Here is a 17,583-nt window from a genome sequence, read left to right as displayed (position 1 = left end):
AGGTTTGCTGCTGACTGGGCAGGGTACATTCTCACTCTAGACTTGCTTTGTTAAAAAGAGCAAAATCAAATTGTGAAAGGACTAAAGGAACCTTCAGAAGTTTAATGAATCCTTCCTAAGTTAAGGTCTAATTCAATTAAAAAATGAAGTTACGGTGTTATGGAACTAAGCTAAAAAGATGGGTCTTACTCTTTGACCTGAGGATAAGTCAGTTCTACCAGAGGTTTCCTTTTGCCACAGATAAGGAATTCTAAGTCTGGACACCTCACCAACCCTTCCTCGAGTCTCTTCGGAAGGTTCAGTGAAAAACCTTGTGAGATCAGATCTAACAAATGCTCAGTCTACAGATAACAGTCTCCCTTTAGCTGTGCCCCAAACATGGCATTTTTGGTTTATTTCCTTTTAGGTGCATCAACCTTCAATGCTTACACCCATCTTTGCAGACTCATAGCATACTCTTCTTCTTTGACTTCTATACAGATCTGTTAAAGTTATTCGGCTGATTGGCAGGGACACTGTGGAAGAAATAATCTGTAGGAAAGCTGCCTCCAAGCTGCAACTCACCAGCATGATCATAGAGGGAGGTCATTTTACTCTGGGATCCCAGAAGCCTGCAGCTGATGCTGATGTCCAGGTATAAAAGGTTGTTCTTGACTTCAGACTATGTCAAGATTTATAGTCAGTGCTGTCTGTAGATGACAAAATAAATGAAAAGAATAATAGTACCACCCATTCTTCTCAACTACACACTTGTTCCCTGGCCAAACTCTATCTCCCATACTTCCTATTGCATGCAGGCTGCTGTAGGAGCTAGAAATGAATATGATATAAAAAGGCAGCAGAATATAGAATAATGATGTGCTTTGGGTCTATCTGACTTTGAGTCAAACCCAACCTTTGTTACTAATTGACTGTGTGTCTTTGAGTAGATATCTTAACCACTCAGGTCTACTTTGTTTACTTTTCTGAAAGAATACTGCAAGCTACCTCAGTGGGATGTTAAAAGAGTTAGATAAAACAAAGAATTACACATAATAAATGATGATTAATCCCATGCCTCCATCTTAACCCCAGACCCTTTGACCAGAGATTTACATTACTTTATACTCAAAGAAGGATGATCGAGGTTGGGAATTCAAAATTATGCCATAGAAAGAATGGATGAAAAAACTAGAGTTAATTATGTAGTTGAAGGAGATACTGGATTGGAAACACATGCAGACTTGGAAGACTTTAGAGAAAGCTTGCTTCTGGAAGAGGGCTTAAATTTACTCTATTGCAGCCCTTGAGTTAAAATTAGAATCTGTATTATGACCCAGGAATGAGGGTCTGAAAGCAGAGAGACCAACTCTTAGATACAGGAAAGATCCAGGCATGAAGGGAGCAATAAATCTCTGATGGGCAGTCGCAGTGGGAGGGTCTGGATGAGAAGCATTGCAAAAGAAGAAATGACAGGCATCTGCTGTTTAGAGGTGGGTAACTAAGGTGATAGAAATTCAAAGATGGCTATAAGGTTCTAAGCCTGGCTGATGAGGATAGGAATTAGGAAGATAGAAGGTAGAGCAAAATTTTAGGAAAATGAAGATAATTTAGGCTTTAGTCAACAGTTTTCAGTAAAAGGTAAAATATGAACAAACTGTTGTTAGAGAAAAATTTAGAAACAGGAATTTCATTTGCAAAGGTTTGTGAGAGCAGCTTTAAAAAGACTGATTTAGCAAACAAAATACAAGTATTTCTAAAAAAAAATACACAATATTATAATCAGAGTTACCAAGTTTAGAATTAATCTGAGCATGGGTTAGAAAAGAAACAGCAGTTTTCTCACATTTTTTTTTAGCCACAAAGGCTAGTACGTATCTTTACGTACCGGCTTTGCCAAGGACAAGGCTCATTTTGTTCTTATGAGGGAGTCAGTAACGTACAGGAAAGGCTCAAGGTTTAATTTATTTTAGGACTAGAACTAGAAATAGTAACCCTGGATTTTATGTGTTTACTTGTTTGGTTTTTGTTTACCTCCAAGGGTAAGATGTGTTTATTTCTTTTTTTGTTTTTCCTTTGGTTCCCAACTGATGAGTGCATGTTTAACCATGGTGGCAGGCAAGCTAGACATTTTGTTTTTACATGAACTGAACTCTTTGAGTGATTCCTACAGCCCTAGGGAATAGGCTGAGGGTATTAGAGAGAAGGGAAGAGAAGCAGGATGGTGCATTTCCAGAGGAACATCCAGGAAGATGAGAAATGGTCTTCAGGTCCAGCAATCAGGAGTTGTAACTGGTCTTAGTGAAGTTGGTTTACATAGAGTACTGTAGTAGGAAACCAGATTGCCAAAGGAAGAAAGAAACTCAGTTAATGACAGAGGGTAAGTACCTTGTGTAGCTTTCTCTTTTCAGGAAGTTTGGCAGTAGGGGAGGTGGAAGAGTAGCTAACAGAGTCTTTGACATCTCATGTGGCTATTAGGAATACTTATGAAAAAACTTGGTCAGAAGTGCTAAAGTAATGAAAGAAGTTACTGTTATTCTTTGAAAAAAAGAATTGGAGGCCTATATATTGTTACTGTCACTGAGAATTGTCAAAGTCAACATCTCTGATTATCATTTATCACTTCTCTGTTTACCCATCAACTACTAAATGGTGCTATTGGTTTCTTATCTTGGGAAGAGAAGCAAGACTGACCATTAGGGAAGACTGTGCCTGGTATCTTCAAGTCACTTAGCAAATCCCTAATATCTCAATGTTTGTTCTCATGAAAACTGACTGGACTTTGTTTTCTACATTCAAGTTGGGTGAGATACTGAAATTCGGTTTGGATAAATTGCTGTCCTCTGAGGGGAGCAGCATGGATGAAATAGACCTGGAGTCTATCCTGGGAGAAACAAAAGATGGCCAGTGGATCTCTGATGCCTTGCCTACAGCAGAAGAAGGAAGCAGAGAGCAAGAGCAAGGAAGTAAGTAGGGGGTGAGAACAGTGCAAAGGGTACATCTACTTTAAGCTAGAATGTGAGATGGGGTTCTCAGCGCTGCTCTCTGGAACATCTTGTTTTCTACCCATCCCTGTTCTCATCTTAGGCACACTGTTTAAGACTTACTTGGTCCAAGAACTCTTCTAGACTGACTGGACATTGTCTGGCTATTGCCTTACAGCTGAACTTTGAACCAGATTGATAATGTTGATGCTTATGGTGGTATCAATCTCCACCATAATGTGCTTTTCCTCCCTTAGTTGCAAACATCACTTTATTAGTAAATTCTACTATCTGTAGTATGGTGGTCTCTACATAGTAATTTCTTTTCTGAATAGTACAATGATTTGTTTTTTAATATTTTTTATTTTCTGAAGTGAGAATCAGGGAGGCAGAGTGACAGACTCCCGCATGCGCCTGGGATCCACCTGTCAAATCCACCAGGAGGCGATGCTCCGCCCATCTGGGGCGTTGCTCCCTTGCAGCCAGAGCCATTCTAACACCTGAGGTGGAGCAATCCTCAGTGCCTGGGCCAACTTTGCTCCAATTGAGGCTTGGCTCTGGGAGGGGAAGAGAGAGACAGAAATAAAGGAGAGGGGAGGGGTGGAGAAGCAGATGGGCGCTTCTCCTGTGTGCCCTGTTGGGAATCAAACCCGGGACTTCCACACATCAGGCCAATGCTCTACCACTTAGCCAACCGGCAAGGGCCTAATTTGTTTTTTAAATTTTAGTTAACACTGATTATTCTATACTCAATCAAAAGTGTCTACTGTGTCATGTGCCCTTTTAATTTAATCTTCACAATACCCCATGAGGTGTAGGTACCATTTTAATTTTTTAGTGAAGCAATACATATAAATCACAAGATGATTTTGTTTTTCTTAATTTTTTACTGTTGCCTCACATGTTTTTTAAAAATCCCTTTACTGCCATTTAGTGATTGTAGGTGGAAAAAGAAAAAGGTACATAAGATCCTATTTTTAAGATACATTTTAATTACATAAAATACTGAAGTTCAGAAAGTGACATCAGAGGAATGGTGAAGTGAAAAATCCCTTTGATCTCTCCCCTTGAAATTTCTACAATTTGAAAAAGTTATAACTCAGTGAAAGAATCCCAACTTGTTTCACAGGCATGTCTGAAAGATCCACACATTTGAAACAACTAAATGTGGGCAAGGAATGACCTGGGTGAAAGATAAAGATGCAGCCCTTCAGCTGAGCACTCATGGTGGGATTCTGGAGAGGAGAAAAACCTAGTGTGTCCAGGAAGAGCAGTGTGGGTGGGTACTCAGAGGAGTGCAAAAACTAGATCAGCATCTGAGTGCATGGACAGGGCAGAAGACAAAACTCTCAGACACTGCTGGTGCTCCCATAGTCTGTCTGTAGCCTGCCCTTAGGACAGAGAAAAAGAAATACAAGCTCTGCAGTCCCCTGAGCTCCCAGATCATACCTCCCTTTGTGGGATGCAAAGAGCAATAGTAGCATACCCTAGAGATAACTCTGCAGAGTCACTGTGCCCCCTGAAGAATAGGGTTACTCTGATTAAGTCTGGCCCCTGGTCTGTCAGGACACAGGGAAGAACATGTGGAGGCCCAAGATCACCATTGCCAGGAGGAAGAACTAAGAAAATGATAGTCCTCACAGCCTGCCCCACACCTATCATTGTGGTTGCAGCATCACAGTGGGTCAGCCAGGGGATTTCACAGAGCTAAAACTTGAAATCCAGCGCCACCTACTGGAAAATAATAGAAACAAACCTCTTGGAATGTACTAAGAAAGTGGTGCTCACAAATGCTTACTAGACCGAGAAGGAGTCCTTTGAATACCATGAATAAGAAAGACACATAGTTCATAAATAAAGTGGAAATATTCAGAAAGCAATACTTGGACATTTGGAATTTAAATGATAGAGAATTCAAAGTTGAAGTTCTGAAAACTCAGCTGCAAGAAAATACTGATAGGCAATTTAATGCACTCAGAAAACAGATTAATGAACAAAACAAGTTCTTTACCAAATTAATTGAAACTTTAAAGAGAACCAAACAAATTCTGGAGATGGAAGAATTCAGTATACCAATTGAAAAATGAACTAACAGGTTTAGCTAATAGAACTGGCAAGATAGAGGAAAGAATCAGTGACGTCGAAGACAGGCATCTAGAGGTGATGCAGAGGAAAGAAGAGAGAACTCAAGAATTTCAAGAAAATGTTGGAGCTCTACGAGAACTGTCAGACTTCATCAGAAAGAGCAATATAAGAATAATAGGTATACTAGAAGAAGAGAGGAAGAAGGGAACACAAAGCCTATTCAAACAAATAATTGATGAGAACTTTCAGGCCTATGGAAAGAGGTAGGTTCTCAAATCCATGAAGCACACACCACCTAGTTACTTCAACCCGAACAGCCTTCTCCAAGGCACATTGTAATAAAAATGTCAAAAAGAAAGAAACTTCAAGGCAGCTAGGGGAAAGAAGAGCTTAACATATAAAGGAAGGCTCATTGGGTTGTCATCAGACTTCTCAGCACAAACTCTACAAGCCAGAAGAGAATGGATCCAAACACTCAAAGTTTAAAGAGAGGAATTACCAGCCAAGAATACTGTATCCATCACAATAATTCTTAAAATATGAAGGAGAAATAAAAACTTTTCCAAAGATAGAGAAGCTGATGGAATTTATCAGATCACCCCCACTGCAAGATGTACTTGAGGTTATTCTACTGGATACTGGATACAAAGAACAAAACAAAACAAAACTACAAGTAAAACTCAAAAAAGTTTATGCTATAAATGAATAATCTATGACAACAAAAACATAAAAGGAGGGGATAAAGGTCTGAACTAGCAAAGGAGGATGGAGGGAAGAAGCATTCATAAGACAAGGACTATTGTATATATGAAACTTTTTTTTCAACAACCTAATGGTAACCACCCACCAAAAAAACAAAACAACTGAAACACATAGCCTAAAAAAGAGGAAACAGGAAAGAAGTATGGAATACCACCAAACAAAAACAATGGACAGAAACAAAGAAAAAGGACCAACGGAGCACAGAGCTACCAGAAAACAAACCATGAAGTGGCTATAGGGAATCCTTAAACATCGATAATTGCTCTAAATGTAAATGGACTATAAACTCACCAATAAAGAGGCACAGAATAGCATATTGGATTAAAAAAACAACCCAACCATCTAGACACATCTAAGCTGCAAGGACAAATGTAGTCAAAGTGAAAGGGTGGAATATGATTCTTCATGCAAATAGTATTGAAAGAAAAGCAGATATAGTCATTCTTATATCTGACAATACTAACTTCAAGATAACAACAAAGATCAACATTTCATAATGATAAAGGGGACACAACATCAAGAAGACATAACACTTCTTAATATATGTGTGCCAGAGTAAGGAGCACCAAAATATATAAAACAACTACTAACAGAACTAAAGAGATAAACAGACAAAAGTTAATCATAGTTGTGGACTTTAATACTCTGCTGACAGTTCTAGATAGATCATCCAAACAGAGAATCAATAAAGAAACATTAACTTTAAATGACAAACTAACCAAATGGAAATAATTAACATTTATAGAACTTTTTATCCCAGAATATTAAAGTATACATTCCAGTGCACACGGAATATTCTCAAGGACACACCAAATGTTGGGCCACAAAACTAGCCTCAATAAATTAAAGAAGATTGAAATTATACCAAGCATATTCACTGACCGTAATGCTCTAAAATTATAACTCAGCTGCAAATATGAAGTAAAGAAACCCACAAAAACATGGAAATTAAATAACAGACTTCTGAGAAATGACTGGATCAAAGAAGAAATAAAGCCAGAGATCAAAAGGTATATATAGACAAATAAGAATGACAACGTGACATATCAAAAACTTCTGGGATGCAGTAAAAGCAGTAATAGGTAAGTTCATGTCATTACAGGCCTATTTCAAGAAACAAGAGTTTCTAAGTAAATACCTGTTATTACATCTTATAGAACTAGAAAAAGAAGAACAAAGGCAACCCAAAGTCAGCAGAAGAAAGCAAATAATAAAAATTAGAGCAGAACCTAATGAAATAGAGAACAAAAACAACAAAAAACTATAGAAAATATTAATACAAGAAAGAGCTGATTCTTTGAAAAGATTAATAAAATTGACAAGCCCCTGGCTAGACTCACTAATGAAAAAAGAGAAATGGCTCATATAAACAATCCAAAATAAAAGAGAAGTTACTACAGAATCATAGATATACAAAGGATCATACCTAGAATAGTATGAAATACTATATGCCACCAAATTCAACATTCTAGAAGAAATAGGTAAGTTCCTAGAACTATGCAATCTTCCTAGACTGAATCATGAAGAAGTAGAAAACCTAAATAGACTGATAAACAGTGAGTAAATAGAAACAACTATCAAAACCCTCTCCCAAAATAAAAGTCTAGGATGAGATGGTTTTACTAGTGAATTCTTCCAAACATTCAAAAAAGATTTGGGTAACTGTCCTTTTCAAAGTCTTCCAAAAATTGAAGAGGTAATACTTTCTAACACATTTTATGAGGCCAACATAGCCCTGATACCAAAGCCTGGTAAGGATAACACAAAAAAGAAAACTACAGACCAATATGTCTAATGAATACAGATGCAAAAATCTTAAACAAAATACTAGCAAATGAAATACAACAATACATTAAAAAAAACAATACATTATGATCAATTGGGATTTATTCCAGAGGCACAAGGATGGTTCAACATATGAAAATCAATCAATAGACTACAGTTTAAAAGGACAAAAATATAATCCTATCAATAGATGCAGAAAAGGCATTCAGTGTATGATACAATATCCATTTGTGATGAGAACACTCAACTCAATGGTTATAGAAGGTAAGTACCTCAACATAATACAGGCCATATGTGACAAACCTTCAGTTAATATTATGCTTACTGGTGAAAAACTGAAAGCTTTTCCTCTAAAATTAGGAACAAGATAAGGCTCCCACTCTCACCACTCCATTCAATGTAGTTCTGGACGTCATGTAGGCTAGGACCTAGCCAGAGCAATCAGGCAAGAGAAGAGAATAAAAGGCATTCATATTGGGAAAGAAGAAGTAAAGGTATCACTTTTTGCAGATGACATCATCTGTATAGAGAAAACTCCAAAGACTCCACCAAAAAAACTAGAAGAAACAATAAACAGAGTTGCAGGATACAAAATCAATATACAAAAGTCTGCTATCGTATATGCCAACAACGAAACCTCAGAAAATGAATTGAAGAAAAACAATTTCTTTTACAATTGCAACAACAACAAAAAATACCTATAAATAAACTTAACAAAGGAAAGGACCTATATACTGAAAATGACAAAGCAATATTTTTTTTTAAATTTATTCATTTTTAGAGAGGAGAGAGACAGAGGAGAGAGAGACAGAGAGAGAGAAGGGAGGAGGAGCTGGAAGCATCAACTCCCATATGTGCCTTGACCAGGCAAGCCCAGGGTTTTGAACCGGCGACCTCAGGATTTCCAGGTCGATGCTTTATCCACTGCGCCACCACAGGTCAGGCAGACAAAGCAATATTAAAAGAAATTAAAAATGATACAATGAAATGAATATTCCATGTTTGTGGATTGAAAGAATCAACATAGTTAATATGGCCATATTACCTAAACTAAGGAATATACACATTTAATGCAGTCCCCATTAAAATTCCAATGTAATTTTTTAAAGAAACAAAACAAAAAATATTTAGACTCCTAATAGCCAAAGCAAATCTGAGAAAAAAAATGAAGGTGGAGGTATCACACTACCTGACTTCAAATTATGCTAGAGAGCCACAGTAATCAAAGCAGCATGATATTGGAAGAAAAAGATACATAAAACAATGAAACAGATTGAGAGCCCAGATATAAAACCACATATAAATGGACAAATCATCTTTGATAAAAGAGCCAAAAATACACAATGGAGAAAGAAAACCTCTTTAATAAATGGTGCTGGGAAAATTAGAAAAGAATGAAACTTCATTGCAAAAGAATGAAACGACTACAGTTTGTTCCCATGCAGAAAAATTAATTCAAAATGGATCAAAGACCTAAATATAAGATCTGAAACAATAAATTACATAGAAGAAAACATAGGTACTATGTTTTGACCAAGGAGACCATTTTATGAAGACCCCCAAAGATGAAGAAAGGCAAAAATAAATGAATGGGACTATATTGAACTGAAAAGCTTCCACACAGCAGAAGAAACCTGCAACAAAACAAAAAGTAGTTAACCAAATGGGAGATGATATTCACAAACAACAGCTCTGACAAGGGGTTACTGTCCAAAATATATAAAAACTTCACAAAGCTCAGCAATACAAACAATCCAGTTTATAACTGGGGAGAGAGTCTGGGCAGACATTTCTCTCATGAAGACAGACAACAGATATATGAATAGATACTCATCTTCTCAAGCTATTAAAGAAATGGAAATAAAAACTACAATGAGATAACATGTCACACCTGTCAGACTGGCTGTTGACAGGTAATAAATATTGGAGAGGTTGTGGAGAAAAAGGAACCTTCACTGCTGGTGGGAATGTAAACTGGTACAGTCACTATGGAAGACAGTATGGTGTTTCCTCAAAAAATTAAGAATAGAGCTATCATATGAACCAGCAATCTGTCTACTGGGTATCTATCTGAAAAACTAGAAAACATTTGTTCTCAAAGACATATGCACCCCCATATTCATTGCAACAGTATTCATGGTGGCTAAGACTTGGAAACAACCAAAGTGTCCCTTGATAGAGGAATGGATAAAGAAGATATGGTATATAATGGAGTACTACTCAGCCATAAGAAATGATGAAATATTGCCGTTTGAGACATCATGGATGTACCTTGAGAATATTATGCTAAGTGAAATAAGTCTATCAGAAAAATCTAAGAACTATTTGATTCCACACATAGGTGGGATAAAAAAGTGAGACTCATGGACCCAGACAAAGTGAAGTGGTTGCCAGAGGGAGGCGATTTGGGGGAGGCCAGCATAGAGGGCCAAATAATATGGTAATGGAAAATGATTTGATTTGGGTGATGGACACACAACACAATGAGTAATTTAAATGCTATAGAGAAGTATACCTGAAACTTATGTGTTCCTATGGACCAGTGTCATCCCATTAAATTTAATTTATTAATTAAAAAAACAAATACTGCCTACCAGGCGGTGGCGCAGTGGATAGAGCGTCGGATTGGGATGCGGAAGACCCAGGTTCGAGACCCCGAGGTCTCCAGCTTGCGCGTGGGCTCCTCTGGCTTGAGCAAAATGCTCACCAGCTTGGACCCAAGGTCACTGGCTCAAGCAAGGGGTTACTCGGTCTGCTGTAGCCCACGGTCAAGGCACATATGAGAAAGCAATCAATGAACAACTAAGGTGTCACAATGAAAAACTGATGATTGATGCTTCTCATCTCTCTCTGTTCCTGTCTGTCCCTGTAAAAAAACAACAACAACAAAAAACTGAAGCTTAGACCCATTTCTGAACTCATCTAGATGAATGTCATCTTATTTTTCTAATGTTTACTAGAACAAAATCTTTACTGGTTTTCAGAATGGTAATTATATTTCTCAGTCCACCTGCCAAAACACAATGGTTTTTTTCAGGCAGTCTACCAGGTTTGTAAGTTGAGAATTGCATGCAATATGAAGCATGCATATTTGATTCTATTTGACACTTATAAGCTCTGTATTTTTTCCCACATGTTGATAGAGCACTTCATTGAAAGCCCACTGCTGATTTAATTAGCAAATACCAATCAAAATTATAGCTGCTTGTATTTGGGTGCAAGTGTGAAGCCATTGATCTCTTGAGAATGAAAATGTTTTGCTTTTATAACAAACAGCTGATTTCATAATACTGTGAAAATACATTCTTTGGTAACATGCTATTAAATGCACTTTACTTTAGAATCATCTCACATCTCTGTGGTTGCTAGTCTTGTTATGAGTTTCCCTTATCAGTGATTTATGATCTTGTCAGATCACCTACCCTCTTTAAGCTTTTGTGTGCCAGTCTGTAAAATGGTGCTGTTAATGTCTATTTCTCTCTTTTAAACAGTTGCAGAGATCTAATGTGATAATAGATGTATAAGTGTTCTGATGGCATACAATGTCATCTAAGCAGTGTTGTTATTGCTGTAGTTATTATTTGCTGGCCTATTATCTCACCTTGCTTCTATGGACATAATAATATACTGAAAAAAGCTCCTGGTCTTAGGAGTCAGAAATTCTGCTTTCTTTACTTATTAGCAGTAAGAATTCAGATATCTCTTAATCCCTGTCTGATCCTCAGTTTTTCCTTTCTTAAGTGGGGATAGTTATACCAGGATTGTGGATAGGCTCATGAAAATGCTTCATGCAATCTAGAAAGACTATTGTAAATCTAAGGAATTATATAAGGAATTTTATTTATAATTCTTCATATTTCTCATCAAATTGATAGGTTTTTAAAAAAATATATAGGAAAGGGGAAATGAGTTGAGTATTAAAAGTATGTTTAGAATATGTTTTTTTGGATACCTTAATGTAAGATTTTTGCTGAGGAATAGTGTGGCATGAATAAGTGATGAGTGATTTAAGACTCAACAGGATGGAGGTACATAACAGAGACTCACAGACCATCTAGAGACGACCAAAAGGCTTTAGCTATGCTCTCCTTTGAAAAGTTAATGTGTGAGATCCCCTTGTGGATCCCAAACCCATCAGTGTCAGTGGAATCATAAATGCACTACCTTCATCATAGGTAGTCTTAACCCCGTTTAGAATATAGGCTGTTCCTTTTTATTTTAAATTACATTTAAAGGGATGACATTGATCAATAAGAGAACATAGGTTTCAGGTAAACATTTTTATACCATTTGAACTGTTGATTATGTTGTGTAATCTTCACCAAAATCAAATCATTTTCTGTCACCATATTTTTGTCCCTCTTTACTCCCTTCCCTGCACCACCCCCGTAACCACTTCAACTTTTATCCATGTCCATAATTCTCAGTTTTATATTCCACCTATATGTGAAGTCATTTAGTTCTTAGCTTTTTCTGATTTACTTATTTCACTCATTATAATATTTTCAAGGTCCATTCATGTTGTCGTAAATTGCAATATGTCATCATTTCTTATGACTGAGTAGTAATCTATTGTATATATGTACTACATCTTTTTAGCCAATCCTCTGTTGAAGGACACTTTGGTTTTTTTTTAAGTCTTGGCAACTGTGAATAATGCTGTGATGAACATGGGAATGCATGTGTCTTCACATACTAATGTTTACGAGTTGTTTACAAGTTTTTTGGGTAGATATCCTATAGAAGGATTTCTGGGTCATATGGTAGTTCTAGTCTTAATTTTTTTGAGGAACCACTGTACTTACATAATGGTTGTACCAGTTTACATTCCCACCAGCTATGAATGAGGGTTCCTTTTTCTCCACAGTCTCTCCAATAGCTAATCCAACAGGTGTGAAGTGGTATCTCATTGTAGTTTTCATTTGCATTTCTCTATTGCTAATGAAGATGAACATTTTTTCATATATCTCTTGGCCATTTGTCCACTTGGGAGAAGTTCTCTTCAGGTCCTTTTCGCATTTTTTAATTGGATTGTTTCCTTGTTTTTTGCTGAGCTTTGTGAGTTCTTTATTTTGAATATTAACCCCCTATCAGAGCTGTTGTTTGTGAATATCAACTCCCATTTGGTTGGCTGTCTGTTTTGTTGTCAGTTTCTTTTCTTGTGCTGAAGCTATTTAGTTTGATATAATCCTATTCATTTATTGTTGCCTTTACTTCCCTTTCCTTTGGAGTCAAACTCATAAATTGTTCTCTATGGCCAACGTCCATGAGCTTAGTGCCTATGTTTTCTTCTATGTAAGTTACTGTTTCAAATCTTATATTTAGGTCTTTGATCCATTTTGAATTAATTTTTGTGCAGGGGGACAAACTGTAGTCAAGTGTCATTCTTTTGCATGTGGCTTTCTAATTTTCCCAGCGCCATTTATTGAAGAGGTTTTCTTTTCTCCATTGTGTGTTCTTGGCTTCTTTGTCGAAGATTATTTTTCCATATATATGTGGTTTTATTTCTGGGCTCTGATTCTGTTCCATTGGTCTGTATGTTGGTTTTTCTGCCAATACCATGCTGTTTTGATTATTGTGGCTCTGTAGTTTGATTTGAAGTCAAGTGGTGATGCCTCTGGGTTCATTCTTTTTTCTCTGGATTGCTTTGGCTATTTGGGGTTTTTTATGGTTCCATGCAAACCTGGTGACTTTTTATTCTACTTGTTTAAAGAATGAGATTGGGATTTTGATGGGGATTGCATAACATTTTTATATTGTTTTGTGTAATATGGCCATTTTAACTGTTGATTCTTCCAATTCATGAACATGGAATATTTTTTTACTTCATTGTGTCTTTTTCAATTTCTTTCAATAATGTTTTATAGTTTTCAGCATATAGGTCCTTCAGCTCTCTTGTTAAGTTTATCCCTAGGTATTTTATTATATTTTTTTGTTACAATTCTAAAAGGAATTGTGTTTTTGAGTTCATTTTCTGAAGTTTCATCTTTGGTATATAGGAAAGCAATAGACTTTTGTATATTGATTTTGTATCCTGTGACTTCACTGTATTGGTTTATTATTTCTAATAGTTTTTTTGTGGAACCTTTGGGGTTTTTTTTCTCCTTTTTTCAAGTGAGTAGAAGAGAGATAGAGAGACAGACTTCCACGTATGTCTTATGTCTAGAACCGATGCTTTGCCCATGTGGGGCCATGCTTACAACCAAGCTATTTTTAGCACCTGAGACAAAGGCTCCACAGCCATCCTCAGAGCTGAGGGCCAAAATGCTTGAACCTATCAGGCCATACTGTGAGAGGGGAAGAGAGAAGGAGAATGAGGAGGGGTAGGGTTGATGAAGCAGATGGTCACTTCTGCTGTGTGCCCTGACTGGGAATCAAACCCAGGACATCTACATTCCATGCCAATGCTCTACCACTGAGCCAGCAAGCCAAAGGTTTTCTATATACAGGATCATATATTTAAAAAGTGATACCTTTACTTCTTTTTTTCTGATATGGATGCCTTTTATTTTTTTCTCTTGCCTGATTGCTCTGTGAATGATTATATGGTACTGAATTCAACAATCTAGAAGAAATGGATAAATTTCTAGAACTATACAGTCTTCCTAGATTGAGTGATAAAGAAGTGGAAAACTTAAATAGATCTATAAGCAGGGAGGAAATAGAAACACCTATTAAAAACCTCCCTAAAAATAATAGTTCAGGATCAGATGGCTACACTAGTGAATTCTATGAAACATTCAAAGAAGATTTGGTACCTATCCTTTTCAAAGTCTTCAAAAAAGTAGAAGCAGCAGCAGTACTCCCTAACACATTTTATGAAGCCAACATGACCCTTATACCAAAACCTGGCAAGGACAACACAAAAAAAGAAAACTATAGACCAATATCTCTAATGAATACAGATGCAAAAATCCTAAACAGAATACTAGCAAGTTGACTACCACAATACATTAAAAAAAATACATCACAATCAAATGAGATTCATTCCAGGAGCATAAGGATGGTTCAACATATGTAAACTGGTCAAGGTAATACACTATGTCAACAAAACAAAGGACAAAAATCATATGATCCTATCAATAGATGCAGAAAAGGCATTTGATAAGATACAACATCTCTTTATGTTTAAAACAAATAATATAGGTATAGAAGGAAAGTGCCTCAACATAGTAAAGGCCATATATGACAAACCATCAGCTAATAATATACCAAATGGTGAAAAAAAGTAAGGCTTTTTATCTAAAATCAGGAATAAAACAAGGCTGCCCACTTTCTCTACTCTTATTCAACACAGTTCTGAAAGTTTTGGCTAGGCTGTTTTTTTTGTTCACCCTGATTATTGCTTTGAATAGAGCTAATCCATTTTTTTTAGCATCTAACATTTCTCTTTTTGTGTTTTATATTCTTAGAAAATCATATGTACTTATTTGAAGGTAAAGATTACTCTAAGGAGCCCAGTAAAGAAGACAGAAAATCATTTGAGCAACTGATGAATCTTCAGAAAACCATTTTGGAGAAAACTAGTCAAGAGGGCCGGTTACTCCGAAATAAAGGCAATGTAAGAACTCAAACACTATTTCTAATGTCCACATTATTTGGCACTAAGTATGTGCTCATTGGGTGCCGGCTATTATTGAGATAATCATGATGTGCAATATTCTGTTTAAGAAAGAAATATAATAAATTGTAGGAATATTTCCATTAAAAATGGTTAAACCTAGGCCCTGGCTGGTTGGCTCAGCGGTAGAGCGTCGGCCTGGCATGCGGGGGACCCGGGTTCGATTCCCGGCCAGGGCACATAGGAGAAGCGCCCATTTGCTTCCCCACTCCCTCTCTCCTTCCTCTCTGTCTCTCTCTTCCCCTCCCGCAGCCAAGGCTCCATTGGAGCAAAGATGGCCCGGGCGCTGGGGTTGGCTCCTTGGCCTCTGCCCCAGGTGCTAGAGTAGCTCTGGTCATGGCAGAGCGACGCCCCGGAGGGGCAGAGCATCGCCCCCTGGTGGGTGTGCCGGGTGGATCCTGGTCGGGCGCATGCGGGAATCTGTCTGACTGTCTCTCCCCGTTTCCAGCTTCAGAAAAAAAAAAAAAAGGTTAAACCTAATATGACATCCTGCAAGATATGCTTTCAATTTTAAAAAAGTTATTTTTTTTGAAGTACCTTATTCCTAATGAAATTAATCAAAATGATGCCTTGCTGTACCAGCCATGCCAGTGCTTTAGTTGAGTTTAGAGCAGGACAATGTCCTGGTCTCCATGCTTGTGAGATGAGTGATGGAAGTGTTAATTGAAGTGTCTTTCTAGCACACATGTGGCATGGTGATGCAATGATTTGTGAAATATTAAACATGTTACTTCCATACAGAGTGTGTTCTAGGTTTGAATGAGACTCATGAAGGAACAGGCATCCCCCAAACTTTTTTTTTATGGATCTTTTTCTTCCAACAGGTTCTCATCCCAGGCCTTGTGGAGAAGTCTACCAAGAGGAAGTGGATTTTAAGTCCAGAAGAGCTGGAGGACAGAAGGAAGAAAAGACAAGAAGCAGCAGCCAAGAGAAAGAGACTAATAGAGGAGAAGAAGAGGAAAAAGGAAGAAGAGGAACATAAGAAAAAGTATGTGTGTATAATTTGTATTATTAATAAAGCTGAGAGTCATAATTGATAAAAGAATTGTATAGTAAGTCTAGAGCTGAACATCACTTTAAAATTGCAGAAAACTTCTGTAAAGCTAATAGCTCCTATTGGTAATGGAATACTTTTTTAAAGACTAAACTTTTTTATTTATTTATATTTTTTTAAGTGAGAGGAGGGAAGATAGAGAGACAGACCCCCGCATGTGCCCCAACCAAGACCACCTGACAACCCCTGTCTGGGGCTGATGCTTGAAACAACCAAACTATTCTCAGTGCCTGAGTCTGCTGCTCAGACCAGTTGAGCTATCCTCAGCGCCTGGGGCTGATGCTTGAACCAGTCCAGCCACTGGTTGCAAGAGGGGAAGAGAGAGAAGCGGCAGAGGGAGGAGAAGAGAAGCAGATGGTTGCTTCTCATATGTGCCTTGACCAAGGATCAAACCTGGTATGTCTGCACACCAGGGGTCAATGCTCTATACGCTGAGCCAACCGGCCAGGGTCTGAGAGACTAAACTTTAACCTAAATAGTTTACTTAAGTGAAAAAAGTCCTGAGTGCCTAAGGCAGACAAGATACAAACTTTAATTTAAAATTAAAAATTTTTTAAATAAAACCTTAAATTGAGGCAAGTATATTTAAGATTTTATTGTAGCTAACAAAATGTAGTTTACTCACAGCCACTTTTAGTCATATTCTTAAGAATGAGGATATTAGGTGGCTGCTCATTATTGAAGTATAGTCAGGAGGCAGTTAGGCTAATCAGTAAACCTTGTGTATTCACAAATAGGCAGAAAATTGGGGTGAGTTTCTAATTGTTTTCCCAACTTGATACTTACTGTTTGTGAATAGCATTACAAAATGTGCTCTAGGAAAACTGTGATTCTCCCAGTTAATTTCTTTTTCTCTGGACTGTTGAAGGGTGGCCTGGTGGGAGTCCAACAACTATCAGTCCTTCTGCCTGCCTTCTGAGGAGAGTGAACTAGAGGACCTAGAGGACAGGGAAGATGCGACCTCAGCCCATCTGGATTATAAAGATTCAGACTCGACCTCCATCAAATATGTTAGTGGTGATGTCACCCACCCACAGGCTGGGGCAGAGGATGCTGTGATTGTGCACTGTGTAGGTAGGAGAAGTGTTACGGCCTAGGGTGGGAGCCTCAATCTTTATGGTGCCAAGAACTGGGGAGAATGAGCAGAACCCTGACCTAGGCATGATTGATGGGCCCAGTGCGATCTTGTGTGGTCAAAAGAAGTGTGAATTTTAGAATCAAGAGACCTGGATTTGACTCTCATCTCTCGTTTACCTGGTTGAGTAACCCAACCTCCCTGGGTCTCAACTTCCTTATCCATATAATGGGATAAT

At 37.6% G+C, this 17,583-nt stretch overlaps 1 protein-coding gene across 3 annotated transcripts in view; it reads left to right on the top strand.

Moving 5' to 3' along the window:
* Positions 1-17,583, top strand: part of CHD1L (chromodomain helicase DNA binding protein 1 like) — a 67,470-nt gene that overhangs the window by 32,878 nt on the left and 17,009 nt on the right. For all 3 annotated transcript variants that reach the window (XM_066261785.1, XM_066261786.1, XM_066261784.1), the window contains 5 exons: positions 481-634; positions 2,780-2,945; positions 15,008-15,156; positions 16,041-16,204; positions 17,139-17,344. In XM_066261785.1, coding sequence (XP_066117882.1) covers positions 481-634; positions 2,780-2,945; positions 15,008-15,156; positions 16,041-16,204; positions 17,139-17,344 — 839 coding nt within the window. The remainder of the gene's footprint in view (positions 1-480; positions 635-2,779; positions 2,946-15,007; positions 15,157-16,040; positions 16,205-17,138; positions 17,345-17,583) is intronic.

The sequence above is a fragment of the Saccopteryx bilineata genome, chromosome 2 (genome assembly GCF_036850765.1).
Source record: "Saccopteryx bilineata isolate mSacBil1 chromosome 2, mSacBil1_pri_phased_curated, whole genome shotgun sequence".
Classification (NCBI taxonomy): Eukaryota; Metazoa; Chordata; class Mammalia; order Chiroptera; family Emballonuridae; genus Saccopteryx; species Saccopteryx bilineata.
The sequence above is the reverse complement of the archived record's forward strand: the minus strand, read 5'-3'. Positions and strand labels throughout refer to the sequence as shown.